This window comes from Xenopus laevis, chromosome 1S, assembly GCF_017654675.1.
Source record: "Xenopus laevis strain J_2021 chromosome 1S, Xenopus_laevis_v10.1, whole genome shotgun sequence".
NCBI classification, from domain to species: domain Eukaryota; kingdom Metazoa; phylum Chordata; class Amphibia; order Anura; family Pipidae; genus Xenopus; species Xenopus laevis.
In genome coordinates, this window is record NC_054372.1 from 183,797,087 (window position 1) to 183,811,915 (window position 14,829).

Below are 14,829 nucleotides of genomic sequence, written 5' to 3' on the forward strand. Positions count from 1 at the left end.
AGATGCGGGTAGTGCTGGGGCGGCACCAAAGATGATATTCACTGGCCATTAGCTGTACAGGCTTTGCTCATGTTACTGTACTGACTTGTCATGTGATTCGCACTCCTTCCACTGCAGTATTGTCTCTCCTGTAGCTTCTACACTGGATAGAAAGGCAGGGAACACATACTGGGCGAGTTCAGGCCACCTCTGGTCTCTAGAAGATGAGTGCAAGTAAGGTAAAGTTTAACCACCCCAGGGCTTCCACTTGTCGCCCCTTGGTACAAAAGCCACTCAAGATGCAATCGCTAAAACATGCCCCCTCACAAGATTCGGTGTTCAGGACCCCTAGAAGCACACCTCCCAACATTTTGGAAATAAAAAGAGGGACAAAAAAGTAGGGATGCACTGAATCCTTCATGAAAGATTCGACGAACCCCTGAATCCTTCACGAAAGATTCGGACGAATACCGAAGCCGAATCCTAATTTGCAAATGCAAATTAGGGGTGGGAAGGGGAAAACATTTTTATTGTGTGATAAAAAGTCTCACGATTTCGCTCCCCACCTCTAATTTACATATGCCAATTAGGGTTCGGTTGGGCAGAATGATTCGGCCGAATCCTGCTGAAAAAGGCCAAATCTCGAACCAAATCCTGGATGCGGTGCATCTCTACAACAAAATTTTGTGTGCGTGGCGCGGTGACATTTTTGATCACGCCCATTTTGTGGCCACACCCCCTAATTACCATGCTCATTTTACTAGATTTGCCAGGTTATTAAAGTTTTTTCACTTATTACAGTTTTGTTAATAAAGGTGAAATGCCCATTAAGCTGTGAGTCTAACTTCTCCCAAGGGACTTGTTATCTTATATTGTTACAATTACTTATTTTCTTATCTCAAAATTGTTACAAAACTATCTTTGCTGCTGTGGCTGTTCTGGGCTCTCTGCCAAAAGCCGAATAAGTTAGAAACATTGCTTCTTTTTCTGGCTGTTCAGTGCAGAGAAAATCAGGACTTTCCATTACAAACGAGGGACTGTGGGTCAAAATAGAGTGTCCCTCTGAAAACGGGACAGTTGGGAGGAATATATATATATATATATATATATAAAAAACTCCGCAGGCAGACGGCACTTCTGGATAATTTTATTAGGAAAGAGGCTGCTGTATACTGCCTAAAAAAAAACATTGGTGACCAGGGCCCCTACATGTTATTAAAAAAAACATTGCACAGCCATTGAGCTCAGGTTCCTGCATCTTCAGCTTCCTGTGCTCTGATTCGCCGGTGAAGTGTAAATCCTGGTAAAGCCGCATGGGGATTGGATAAACTTGAGGGGAGATTCGAATTTTACCCATCCAATTACCATGTGTCTTTACTGGGGCTAACGCTTCAGAGCACAGGAAGCAAGATGCAGGCACCAGAGCTCCCACCCTCCCTTCTGAAGTCTGTTACTCACTGACCGCGGGCCTGGCTATCCAAGTAAGTTTAGCACGGCCGGACCCCCCTTAACTCCCCAAACCATCCAGGCCTGGGACAGCTGTAACGGCTCCTGTCCCCCCTTGATTGCCGCCCTGACCACTCCTTTTAACTGTCAGTATGTTGTAGAATGGCTGCTTCTCAGTAACCTTTCAGTTGGTCTTAATTTTTTGTTTCTTATAGTTTGTGAGTTATTTGCCTCCTGAATTTTCCCAATTTTTAAAAGGGGCATTAGTCACCCTAGCAGCCAAAAACTATTGCTCGAATTGTCCAGTGTTCTGTCCTATTTGCTACTCTTCTCACCATCAGCAGTCAGGTGCCTTCCCTCAGCCCTGCGCCCTCTTCTCTTTACCATCCCACTTGAAACGCTACTATAGTTTATATAAACAAGCTTCTATGTAGCAATGGAGGCAATTGGAATTGGGCTAAAGTGCACAGGTTAAATTGAGGATAAGAGATAAGCTCTATAGAATATAATGGTGTTCTGCAGAGCTTTTTTTACTTTCTTTACACAAAAAAACCTATTTCCAATATACTTCGATGTACTTGCTCTGACTGCTGCAGATATGAAACTGTAGGCAGCCACTGACTGCACTGCAAGGGAACAGTCACCCTTTCAAACTGCAGGGAAGCAATGTGCAGGCTTATTTTATGGTTTTTGCTTGTATAACCTGGCAAGCAGTTGTTAGGGTTGGACTGGAGGTCCGGGGTTGCTGACTCAGGGGTTCCCTGCCACAGCCCCTCGCATGCATGCGAGTACCTTCTTTTGCCGGGGCCAGAGAGGGAGGTCAGGGGCAGCAAGTGCAGGGAGCGGGTCTTTGCTGGTGGGCCCACATTAACTGGGGCCTAACAGTTTTTTTCCCGATGGCCCACCAGCAAGTAATGCTGCTCTGAGTCCTCTGTCAAAAGTGACACCACATTTCTTTCCTTCTATTGTGTACTCATGGGCTTCTGTATCAGACTTCCTGTTTTCAGCTTAAACCTCCTCTCCCCGGGCGTGAGCATGCTCAGTTTGCTCCTCTACCCCTTTCCCTTCTCTGCTGTAAGTGAGCAGGGAAAGACTCAGGCAGGAAGTGATGTCACACCAAGCTAATACTGCAGCTGCTATCCTAAACAAACATAGAGTTTCTTGAGCATTTTACTCAGTTATGGTAAAACATTCTACAGAATAAATATAGCATTCTAACTTGCACTATTGCAGCTAATCTATTGCCAATAAAATGCCTCCGCAGCTTTCTTTCTCCTTTAAACTGCATACAAAGCGGTCATTTTTTTCTCTTGCCTAGATTGGGGGACACAGGCACCATGGGGATGAAGATCCTGTTGCTAGGAGAAAGGACACTAAAAGGTTAAAGTGGCTCCTCCTCCTCCTGCTCTGGGCTTCATCCCCGCCTACCTCCTCAATCCTCAGTTTTCTTTAGTGTCCTCAGAAGGAGACAGCAAATTCTTCTGTGGGTGTAAAACACAGTACCAGCTATCTCCGCAGTTCATATCCCTGGAGTGGACAACTGGATAGCAGATTTTCTCAGCCGAGAGACCTTAGATCAGGGAGAGTGGAGCCTACACCCAGAGGTTTTTTCAACTGATTCTGGCAAGGTGGGGCACTCCGGAAGTAGACTTAATGGCATCCAGGTACAACAAGCGGCTTCGGAGGTTCTTCACAAGAAGCAATGACCCTCTGGCCCTAGCATTGGACTCACTGGTGGTTCCGTGGCAGTTTCACCTAGCATATGTCTTCCCACCACTGGCACTTCTGCCAAGGGTAATCAAGAAGGGTAGAAACCATTCTAGTGGCACCCTACTGGCCACACCACACTTGGTTCGAAGAGCTCATAAGTTCATCAGTGGACGCACCATTCCACCTTCCAGACAGAATGGATCTGTTATCTCAGGGACTGATCCTCCACCCGAGTTCACCATGGCTGGCTTTAACTGAAGCATGACACTTGAAGCCATAATCCTAGCCAGAGTTCCAAAAACGGCCATACCGACCTTACTAAGGGCCAGAAAGCCTGGCTCCGCACGCATCTACCACAGGGTATGGAGGACATTCATATCCTGGTGTAAATCTAAAGCCAAAGACCCACAGTCCTGGGACGAAAGTAGCCTATTGTTATTCCTTCAGGAGGGTTTAGAAAAAAGGGTTTGGCGCTCAGCTCACTGAATGTTCAGGTATCAGCCTTATCTATCCTTTTTCAGCAGCAGCTTACAATGCTGCCCAACATCAAGACCTTCCTACAGGGAGCATTGAGGATGATACCTCCATACCGTCATACAATCCCTCCCTGGGATCTCAATATGGTACCTTCTGTATTGCAGGAGCAACTGTTCGAGCCATTGGATCAATTCCATTACCTCTGCTGACTCTTAAGGTAGTTTTCTATTAGCCATCACTTCGGCTAGACTAGTTTCAGAACTAGCAGCTCTATCCTGTCGTCCACCATTTTTGATTTTTTACAAGGACAAGGCGGTGTTGAGACCTACCCTGGATTTCTACCTAAGGTGGTGTCAGAGTTCCATCTTAACCAGGACCTGGTGGTTCCTTAATTTTGTCCTGAACAAAAGACAAATTTGGAACAGTGTGGTTCGTTCTCTCAGAACATACACCGGGGCTACCAAGAGTAGAAGGAAGCTAGACAACCTCTTTTTCTTTCCAGATGGACCACGGAAAAGTCTTAAGGCATCTAAGGCCACCAATGCAAGATGGATTAGGTCAACAATCTTGAAGGCCTATGAGGTACGAGATAAGGCCACACCCTTCCGGGTTCAGCTCATTCTACTTCTTCACTCAGCACTTCTTGGGTGGTTCGCCTCCAGGCTTCAGCAGAACAGGTCTGTAGGGCTGCAATGTGGTCATCCACACACACCTTTTCCAAATTCTACAAGGTGCATACATATGCCTCAGCCGAAGCGAGCTTCGGCAGGAAAGTGTTGCAGGTGGTTATTCCCTGAACACTAGGTGTAAAAAGTCCCGCCCTCATGGGTAGCTTTGGGACGTCCCCATGGTGCCTGTGTCCCCCAATCTAGGCAAGAGAAAAATAGATTTTTGTACTTACCGTTAAATCCTTTTCTCTTGTCCTACATTGGGGGACACAGGCCTTCCCTCCCTGTATTAGTTCAAGTTAATGTTAATCAGTGGATATCTTATATAATTTTTATTGTTCAAATACCAACAAGTTCAAACAGCAGGTGGTTCATACCGTGCTTGGCTTGCATTGGGGAGGTGCTCCTTCTCTTCACATGGGCAATTGGTAGGACTCGTCATCTCTTCTTCGGTCAGAAAACTGAAGATTGAGGAGGTAGGCGGGGATGAAGGCCAGAGCAGGAGGAGGAGGAGCCACTTTAACCTTTTAGTGTCCTTTCTCCAAGCAACAGGATCTTCATCCCCATGGTGCCTGTGTCCCCCAATGTAGGACAAGAGAAAAGGATTTAACGTTAAGTACAAAAATCTATTTTTTTACTAAGGTATTGATTGGTTTCTTTTTGAGAAAAGAAACTAAAACATGGATTTTATTTTTGCCTTTACGCCCCCTTTAAATTGAACTGTAATAAATAGAAACGTTCAAGTAATGCAACTGTGTCAATTGCCTTTCTGCCTTATCTATCTCTGAGGGGAAACAGTTTAAGTCAAAAAGCAATTGCAAACTTACTGGCCGTTTACTCAATTGGTGCCACACAATCATGGATCCAGAGGGCCTCACTTTTAAGCAAAGCTTTACAAAAGTCCGCACCTCTTGCTCTAATGAGACATGCTCTGTTGGTACACACGTAACAGCACTAGGGTTATGTTTAGTCTCTGCCCAATGCTTGGCCACCAATTGCTGAGCAATATCCTATTTTCTATTTTTTTCCGCTCACTTTTGATCCAGTGCCACCTTGATGCTGGGCCTATACATCTCAATACTTTCATTGGGAATGTATTGAGCTCTGTTCTTCATGGGGGGGGGATCCTAAAAAATTAGCATTTGTATTTTGACTTTACTTTCATTTGTTTAGAGCAAGTCAACCACAGTGATAACCTGTGCCCAGGGCTCGCCAGGAAACTTTTCCGTTGCCCACATCTGAGAAACCTTGAAAGCTTAGATTAGGTCAACCACAGTGACAGCCACAGTGTATTAGAGTGAGCTCTAATACATCTTCTAGACAAAAGGAGCCCCCCTATAAGATATATTGGATCTAACTGTCAACGATTATCTGACACCCAACTGCTGCATGAAGAGAGGATGAAAGAGAGAATGAAGAGAATCAGATGTTGAGAGAGAAATAGTGAAGTTAAACAGTTCAGAAACAGTACCGAATTTTTTATTGACTGTATTTAGAAAGTTTATTTAGAAAGTTTCTTATTTCAGTATGCTGAAGCTTATATTAACATTTTCCTTCATTAATAGGCCCAATAGTAACTCTAGCTGGGCTGGCAGCTCCTTCATTTATAGATACAGGTATTGGACCTGTTATCCAGAATGCTCGGGATCTGGGGCTTTTATATCTTAGTTTGGATCAAGTTCAAGGTACTGTTTTATTATTACAGAGAAAAAAATAAATCATTTTTGAAAATTTGGATAAAATCGAGTATGGGATATGTTCCTTTCCTTAATTCAGAGTTTTCTGGGTTTCCAGATAACGGATCCCATACCTGTATATGTAACTGAAACTGCTATTGGGAAAAAGGTCCAATCACCAAAAGCAACCAATCAGCAGGGAGCATTTAGTGGACAAATATCTCACTGGTTGCTGTGGTGTATTGGGCAATCAGTGCAATTAATTACATATGGGGGCATTTAATTGTGCTTGGATAGAGCTCTGTATATGTTGCTGTCCAAACAGGCAGGAGCAGCGGCGGCGGGATGGCTTTAAGGGCTTGTGGTCTAATAATATTCCGGAGATGCAAAGCGGGAATCTCAGCTGCTGCCATGGATGATATTGAGTTCCTTCTCCTGCAGACTTCTTACGGGGAACACCACTGGACACCACCAAAAGGTAATAGATTTCAGTTTGGAAAGAATGAAAATGTGATATCAGGAAAGAACCAACTGCCCCAGCTCCCTCCCAATACCATTACATAGGCATTTGAATGTCTTAAAGGAGAACTGCCATCACAATGCTGCAGGGAAAAAAACTGTGAAACCTCAATTTTCATCCCCTGATTTTATAAGTTTCCCCTCATTTTACAGTGTTTTTGTGGTCCCATCTATATAATATGCATAATACATTATCTGGATTTTACACCATTTTATTCTGGTCCCCTGAAAAACTTTGATAGGGGTTCTACTGTTTACGGGAAATCATGTTTTTACATATATTTCCCCTTTAATTTATAGTCTACACCAGGGCTGCCCAGACTTTGTTACCCTGGGATCTACTCTCGACACCTGGCCCTCATCAGGAGATCTACCTTGATAGGGGGGATCTGCAGAGTAGCCCTCCATGCTCAGCCCAACGGCCCTACTCTCCCTCCGTGCTGCTCCTCTCCCTCCCTCCCTCCGTGCTGCTCTTCTCCTCTCCCTCCCTTCGTGCTGCTCTTCTCCTTTTCCTGCCCTCCCTTCTTTCTGTTCTTCTCCTTCCCTTCATGCTGCTCCTCTCTCTCCCTCCATGCTGCTCCTCTCTCTCCCTCCATGCTGCTCCTCTCCCTCCCTTAGTGCTGCTCTTCTCCTCTTCCTCCCTTAGTGCTGCTCTTCTCCTCTTCCTCCCTTCGTGCTGCTCTTCTCCTCTCCCTCCCTTCGTGCTGCTCTTCTCCTCTCCCTCCCTTCGTGCTGCTCTTCTCCCTCCCTCCATGCTGCTCTTCTCCTCTCCCTCCCTTTGTTTTGCTCTTCTCCTCTCTCTCCCCCTTCGCGCTGCTCTTATCCTCTCCCTCCCTTCATGCTGCTCTTCTCCTTTCCCTGCCCTCCCTTCTTTCTGCTCTTCTTCTCTCCCTTCGTGCTGCTCTTCTCCTCTCCCTCTCTTCGTGCTGCTCTTCTCCTCTCCCTCTCTTCGTGCTGCTCCTCTCCCTCCCTCCATGCTGCTCTTCTCCCTCCCTCCATGCTAAATTGGTTAGAGGGATGGAAGACTTAAATTATGAGGGGAGACTGTCAAGGTTGGGGTTGTTTTCTCTGGGGAAAAAGGCGCTTGCCAGGGGACATGATTACACTTTACAAGTACATTAGAGGACATTATAGACAAATAGCAGGGGACCTTTCTACCCATAAAGAGGATCACCGTACCAGAGGCCTCCCCTTTAGACTAGAAGAAAAGAACTTTCATTTGAAGCAACGTAGGGGGTTCTTCACAGTCAGGACAGTGAGGTTGTGGAATGCACTGCCGGGTGATGTGATGCTGATTCAGTTAATGCCTTTAAGAATGACTTGGATGATATTTTGGACAGACATAATATCAAAGGCTATTGTGATACTAAACTCTATAGTTAGTATAGGTATGGGTATATAGAATGTATGTAATAGTAGGGAGGGGTGTGTGTATGGATGCTGGGTTTTCATTTGGAGGGGTTGAACTTGATGGATTTTGTCTTTTTTCAACCCAATTGAACTATGTACTATGCTGCTCTTCTCCTCTCCCTCCGTGCTGCTCTTCTCTTCCTCTCCCGTCCTCCCTTCATGCTGCTCTTCTCCTCTCCAGCCCCAGATCTCAGGCTACCAAGAATATTGCCGGGATCTACTGGTAGACTGAGATCGATGTTCTGGGCACCTCTGGTCTACACTGGAAGTCTGTTCCCTGTATCTCTGATTTCCCTGTGTCCTTTCCAGTTTCCCATTTGCCAGTTCTATTTTTGTATTAAGTGTAAAACTGTTACATTTTCAGGCCACGTGGACCCTGGAGAAGATGATATGAGCACAGCCCTGAGAGAGACGGAGGAAGAGGCCAGCCTGGACTCCAGCCACATCAAATTGGTAAAAGGATTCTGCAAAGAACTGAATTATAATGTCCGAAACAGGCCAAAAACAGTCATCTACTGGCTTGCGGAGCTGAAGGACTACACCACTCAGGTGAAGCTCTCCAACGAGCATCAGGACTTCCGCTGGCTCCAACTGGAAGAGGCCTGTATATATGCCGGGTACCAAGATCTGAAAGACACCCTGAAGGAGGCGCATCACTTCTTTCTCAATCAGGAAACAGAACCCAGACAGCAGTAAAGGGGTGCTATCCTCCCCTAAAAATGTTTAAAGGGACATTTATGGCAACAATAAAATGATATATATGTGAGTTTTAGTAAAAATTTTTGTAAAATGTTTCTTTCAGATGTTGTAATATTTCTATCTGTTAGTCAATACATGTCTGCCACTTGGTAAGACCAGACCTTAGCAGTCATCCTCATGGCCATTGAAAAATGTTTAGTGTTTTTCCCCCTCCCACGGATTGAGAAATATACTGAGGCGTCAAAGTGATAGAAGCTACCTAGTGTGCCAATTAAATAATTAATAGGGATGCACTGAATCCACTATTTTGGATTCAGCAGAACCCCCGAATCCTTTGCGAAAGATTTGGCTGAAAACTGAACCTGAATCTGTAACCTAATTTGCATATGCAAATTAGCGGTGGGAAAGGAAAAACATTTTTACTTCCTTGTTTTGTGACAAAAAGTCACGTGATTTCCCTCCCCGCCCCGGATTTGCATATGAAAATTAGTATTCAGTTCGGCCCGGCAGAAGGATTCGGCCGAATCCTGCTGAAAAAGTCCGAATGCTGGCCGAATCCCGAACCGAATCCTGGATTCGGTGCATCCCTAATAATTAATGAGGCAGCCAGGTATAACCAGAACTGTATTTTAAGTGAAACATATTGAACCCTTTTATATCCCCCTGCCAGCAGTAAGGTTCTTTTACGGGTTTTTGGGGAGAGTGGTGGGACCTTTTGAATGGGTCAAACCCATCCATGGAGTATGTGAATTACAATATTTGTATAAAACAATTTGTCTTTGAATGTATTGCTTAAAGGAGAAGAAAAGGCAATTTATTATTGGCGGTGCCAAAAGTTAAATGTTAAATCTACCGCTCTCCCGCCTCTTCACTTTCCTGCACTGGTGGTGCTGGCTCTCCATCGACCCAGCAAGGTCCCTTAGCAACAGTAGAAGATTCACGGATTTGCACATGGATTTTACACCATGTGCAGGGAGGTTGAAAAATCAATAAAAACAGGGGCACGTCCCGACTGCAGATAAATAGTGTGTGCGGATCTGTGAATCTTCTACTGGTGCCAAAAGTTGGGGGAGGAGGGAAGGGTTTTTTATTACGGGTTGAATTCTCCTTTAACCAGCAGCCACTCCACTGGTGATGGGATATTTCTCTTTCTCCACCATGCAAGCTTTTCTCAATTCTTCCAGTTCATGTACCACACAGCCTCTGGACTCCACTCAGAAATGTTTTTCACTTGTTGAGCCCATAGCCTCTGCCAAACCTTTAGATATGCAGCAACCATGCTCAGGTTCTGCCAGCCCAGGTACCACACAGCCTCTGGACTGCACACAGACAGGGTTTAAACTTGGGGAGGCCACAGCCTTTGCCAAGGCTTTAGATATGCAGCAACCATGCTTAAATTCTGCCAGCCTACTGGAACAGCACATAGATAATTTGATTGGTAGGGCCGCAGCCTCTGCCAATTCATAACACTCTTCCGAATTCCTTGACTCCATAACATTTATATATCTGGCTGGATAGTGCCGCAGCTCCTGCCCAGCACAGGTTCTGTTGCCACAGAGGAATTGATTGCATCCAGTGGGATATCACCTTGATTTGCATTGCATGCCCTAACAGTTCCCTGGTCACTTGGATAACAAAATAAAGTTGTTTGGGAGGCTTTCTGTTCCTCCCCTTCCCAGCACAGACTGTATTGTGGGGTAACTGCGAGTTTTTGGGACCTACAGGACCCAGGACTGGATGTGCCTGCTAAAAACTTCCCTCAACCTACACTCACTGCTTCCTTGCGTCGTTCTTCACATATCATGATAATCTCTTCTGACAATTGACTTATTGTTATTGCTTTGTGCTCTTTGCATTGTTGGAAAGTTTTAAAATGTATTTTTTATGCAATTTGTCTCTATCAGGGAGTCACTAAGAGCATTTTGACGTTTCCCTCCCCGTGATACTAAAGGATAACAGAAACAACAAATATGTTTAATAAAATGTATTTTATTGGCATCAGTAACAAAGAAGAAATACATTTAACACATTGAAATATACAAAGTGCTACATACATAGGTGTGTATATAAGGAAATATACTTGGATATATGCAGCGCTGTAAATTTAAGATGTATCTGGAATCATCTTCTTTTGCCTTTGGTTTCCGCTCATATAGTGTAGAAGATAAGCCAGTGTTGCCCAGGCCCAAACAAACCATGCTAAATGCCGGGTTTTAACTAGCAAAAAATGTAAAACACGTAGGATTTGGGGATCAGTGCCTGGCCAGCATACTACCAGTTATGAGCTACTCTTTAAAAGTAACACATTAAAAACTCTGATAGATTTCGGTTCATAATATTGTATAGAAATGAATTATTTAAACATGCAAAAAATTATGGTAAAGCTCCAGGTAATTAAAAAATTCAAACATTCTGGTCACCAACAAGTGAAATTTAATGTCCAAGTGGAATAAAATAACCAATTGCCATAGGGGTAGATTTATCAAGGGTCGAAGTGAATATTCAAATTTCAAGTTTTTTTATGGCCAAAACTGTCAAATTCGATTTGTTTTTTAAAAAATTAGATTTTTGAAATTTATCATACACTGGCCCTTTAAGAACTCAAATGCGACTATTCGCCACCTTAAACCTACCGAATTGCTATTTTAGCCTATGGGAGACGTCCTGGGATCAATTTTCAGTTGTTTGCTTCCTGACATTCGGAGAAAAAACTTGAATTCGATTCAAATTTGATTTGAGTTTGCGGGTCGATCCCATTCACCCGAGTTTAATAAATTGCAGTTGGTCGAATTTCGAGTTCATGGGAGTTTTAAATAACTCCCATGAACTCGAAATTCGACCCTTGATAAATCTGCCCTTTAGTGTTAGTCCAGCAGCACAAGTCACTAACATATTCCTATAGCAGGCAAAGTATCCGCAGGAGGAGACTAAGGGGGTTATTTATTAGTATTTATAAGTCAGAATGGTAAAAACTCAAAAAAATTTAGTTTTTTTTTTATATAAAATCAGAATTGTTAGTGGAAAAAACCTCACATTTTTCAAAACATTTTTATACCCCGAGGATGCAAAAAGTTTGAATCTGAAAATACTCCATCTTCAACCTGTCGAGGTCCTTTAAAAATCAGTGGCAGAGGTCCTATTTGCAATTTAAAGATTTTATTGTCTGTGCTGATATGATAAAAGGAGTCTTTTTGTCTTTTTTGTGCGAAAATCCAAAAAAAGTCATGGTTTTTCCCAATCTGATTTTTTAGTGTTTTTTTTTAAAGATAAACAAGGGTAAATCGTGAATTTTAGTTTGGTTGGACTTTCTTATTGAAAACATCATAAAAATTTGGATTTTGCTAAATAACCCCCTAAAAGTGATACATCCCAGTGGCATAACTATAGAAGAAGCAGACCCTGCAGTTGTAGGGGGGCTCGGGGAAAAGGGGGGCCTGGACTGCTGGGTCTGCATTCTCTATAACCAACAGGAACCAGGCGGGGACGCAGAGCATGTCGGCATGGGGTGGATAGTGGGCATAGTCTGGGTGGGGAGTGAGCGGAATCTGGGTTGGGAGTGAGCGGAATCTGGGTGGGGAGTGAGCGGAATCTGGGTGGGGAGTGTGCAGAGGCGGGAGGATGGGGATCGGAGTGCGTTGGGTTGGGCCCTCAAGATTTTTTTGCAGGGGGGCCCGGCACACTCTAGTTGCAACCACAGACAAATAAAAATATCACTGCTCTGCTTTATGTGAAATCATTTAGGTTTATTGGAGGGAGCCATCCTGGATGACCTTGCCAAGCACTTGGTGCCAGTCTTATAGATCCTGCATCGTAGGAAAGCTGCTAGACCTACTGTACCTATCTACTGTTTGGTGACATTTATATACTGGAATGAAGGAACTTTTAGGATGTAGGTGACTCTGAGCTATGGTCCAAGTGAACCTGTGAAGCACATTGCTACTCCAAGGAGTGGTCCAAATATGATCTGGCAGTTTGTGCAAGGATATAGAGAAGCACATTTCTTGCCCTCTTGCTTGTGAGAGTGATGAAGAGCTCAGCTGTGTGTAATGCCATAAACTCATGGGTGCTGATCTGGATATATAAACGCCCATTATTTGTGTACAAAGAACTTGGCAACATATAGCAGGACTTAAAAATAAAAAGTAAAACATATTATTTGTAATTGAGGGCCCTTAAGACTAAAATTAGTGTGCCGTGATTTTTAAGTAATCTGGTCCAGAATATATGATTTGCCAAATAACTATGCTGCTTCAACATTATCTTTGAGAGACACTAGATGGCGTTAGTGACTTAGGGGGTTGTTTACTAAATTCTGAATGCAAAAATCCAGAAAAATTCACGATTTTTTTTTTTTATAAAAAAAAAAAAATCACAAATTTTTCGGGATTTATTAAACCCAGAGGATGGAAAAGTCTGAATCAGAAAATCCACCATCTCAGACCTGTCGAGGTTGCATATAAGTCAATGGGAGAAGTCCCAATGATTTTTTGATGTGCGCTGGGTTTCGTGCAATACTCTGAAGTTTTTGGAGTTTTCGGGCAAAAAGCATAAGAAATCTGAGTTTTCGGGTCAAAAATCCGAAAAATACAGAGTTTTCAGGTGAAAAATCTGAAAAAATGGAAATCAGATTTTTTTGCCGCAAAGCAAATTATCGGGCAAATGTAATAATAAATAAGCGTAAAAAACCCGAGCAGATTTGATCGGAGTTTGTAGCAGAAAATGTTGAGATAAAATCGGACTTTTAGACCTACATTGTTTGGAGGTTCAGAGTTCCTTTAAACTATAAAATAAGTGGCTAATATAATAAATGTTTTTATATTTGCTACTTGTGTAGTAACCCAGAGCAACCAATCAGCAGGTAGCATTTGCTGGTCAACTGCTTGAAAAGAAACATCTAATTGTTCAGCATGGGTTAATAGATGTGGGTACACCCAAGATGCTTATTTTGTAGATTAATAATTTTTGCATAATTTCTTTTCTTTCTTCTTTTTTTTAATCTATTGCGCAATGCTCATTATGTTTCATAGTGGTATTGCTTGACCTATAGGCACAGTAAAATAGAGTTTAATATACTGTATATATAATGTGGAAATTCCAATGGAAAGATTTATACATATAGACAAATACAAGAGGTCCTCTGCACTCAACCCATTATCGATATATTAAGGACATTGAAACATTTTGTGCCTTAAGCTACTTGCAATATATGGACAAACAATCCTTGTTTTGTTTAAAGGGTAAGGCATTTTTTAGTAGTTTAAGGCACAAAATGTCCCAATGTCCGAAATATATTGATAATGGGTTGAGTGCAGAGGACTCTTGTATTTGTCTATGTGTATTTTGTGGTCACAGCCTCACTGCATTTATGGGGTAAATTCACTAAAGGTCGAACAGTGCCACAGTTCTGTCACGGCAGCCGAATGCTGGCGAAGTTTCGCTAGCGTAAATTCAGTGCAAGCATTTCATAGGGAACTTTCGTTAACGTTCATTTCTGCCTAGCGAAACTTCGTTAGTACATTTGCACTTAGGTCAATTTGAATAGGGCAGGTACATATAGGTCATATATATGTCGTTATTAGAGATATTGTTGCAAATGATTGAAGTGGCCACTTATTATTAAAAATGTCCAAGGAAGCAAAATAAAGACAAAAGATCCTCTAATGCCCTAGACATGAGCCCCCCCTAAAACAAATGTGGCATGCCCCCCTTTTTAACAGTTACAACTTGTGGGGGCACATTTACTATTGGTCGAATATCGAGGGATAATTAACCCTCGATATTCGTCCATTGAAGTAAAATCCTTCGACTTCGAATATCAAAGTCGAAGGATTTACCGCATTTCGTTCGATGGAACGATATAAGGAAAAATCGATTCGAAGGATTTTAAACCATTGATCGAAGGATTTTCCTTCGATCAAAAAAAGCTTAGAAAGCTTATGGGGACCTTCCCCATATGATAACATTGATGCTCGGTAGTTTTTAGGTGGCGAAGTAGGTGGTCAAAGTTTTAAAGAGACAGTACTTTGACTATCCAATGGTCGAATAGCTCAATTCGAAGTCTAAGTCGTAGTCGAAGGTCGAAGTAGCCAATTCGATGGTCGAAGTAGCCAAAAGAATCGATGTATTTTTTATTCTAATCCTTCTCTCGAGCTTAGTAAATGTGCCCCTTAAAGTTACCACTTTAAATCTGGCAAAAAAAAACTCTCGCGAAAGAGGTAACGTTCTGTAGAATTCGCACTTTAGTG

At 42.9% G+C, this 14,829-nt stretch overlaps 1 protein-coding gene across 2 annotated transcripts; it reads left to right on the top strand.

Annotated features, from left to right (window-relative positions):
• Window positions 1–80: 80 nt before the first annotated feature.
• Window positions 81–8,651, top strand: LOC108707300 (bis(5'-nucleosyl)-tetraphosphatase [asymmetrical]). 2 transcript variants are annotated; one of them, XM_018244500.2, is made up of 3 exons: window positions 81–218; window positions 6,286–6,434; window positions 8,250–8,651. In XM_018244500.2, the coding sequence occupies exons 2-3, from the start codon at window positions 6,302–6,304 to the stop codon at window positions 8,579–8,581; spliced, it is 465 nt and encodes a 154-aa protein (XP_018099989.1). In that variant the 5' UTR covers window positions 81–218; window positions 6,286–6,301; the 3' UTR covers window positions 8,582–8,651. The 2 variants fall into 2 exon arrangements, with proteins under 2 accessions (XP_018099989.1, XP_041436515.1); XM_041580581.1 differs by having other exon boundaries at window positions 131–218; window positions 6,282–6,434.
• Window positions 8,652–14,829: the final 6,178 nt, after the last annotated feature.

What these genes read in the sequence shown, in the direction of transcription:
- LOC108707300 (XM_018244500.2), top strand. Translation starts at nt 6,302, where the DNA reads ATGGCTTTAAGGGCTTGTGGTCTAATAATATTCCGGAGATGCAAAGCG. An exon ending in CCACTGGACACCACCAAAAG is followed by an intron (nt 6,435 to 8,249) that starts GTAATAGATTTC and finishes TTACATTTTCAG; the next exon opens with GCCACGTGGACCCTGGAGAA.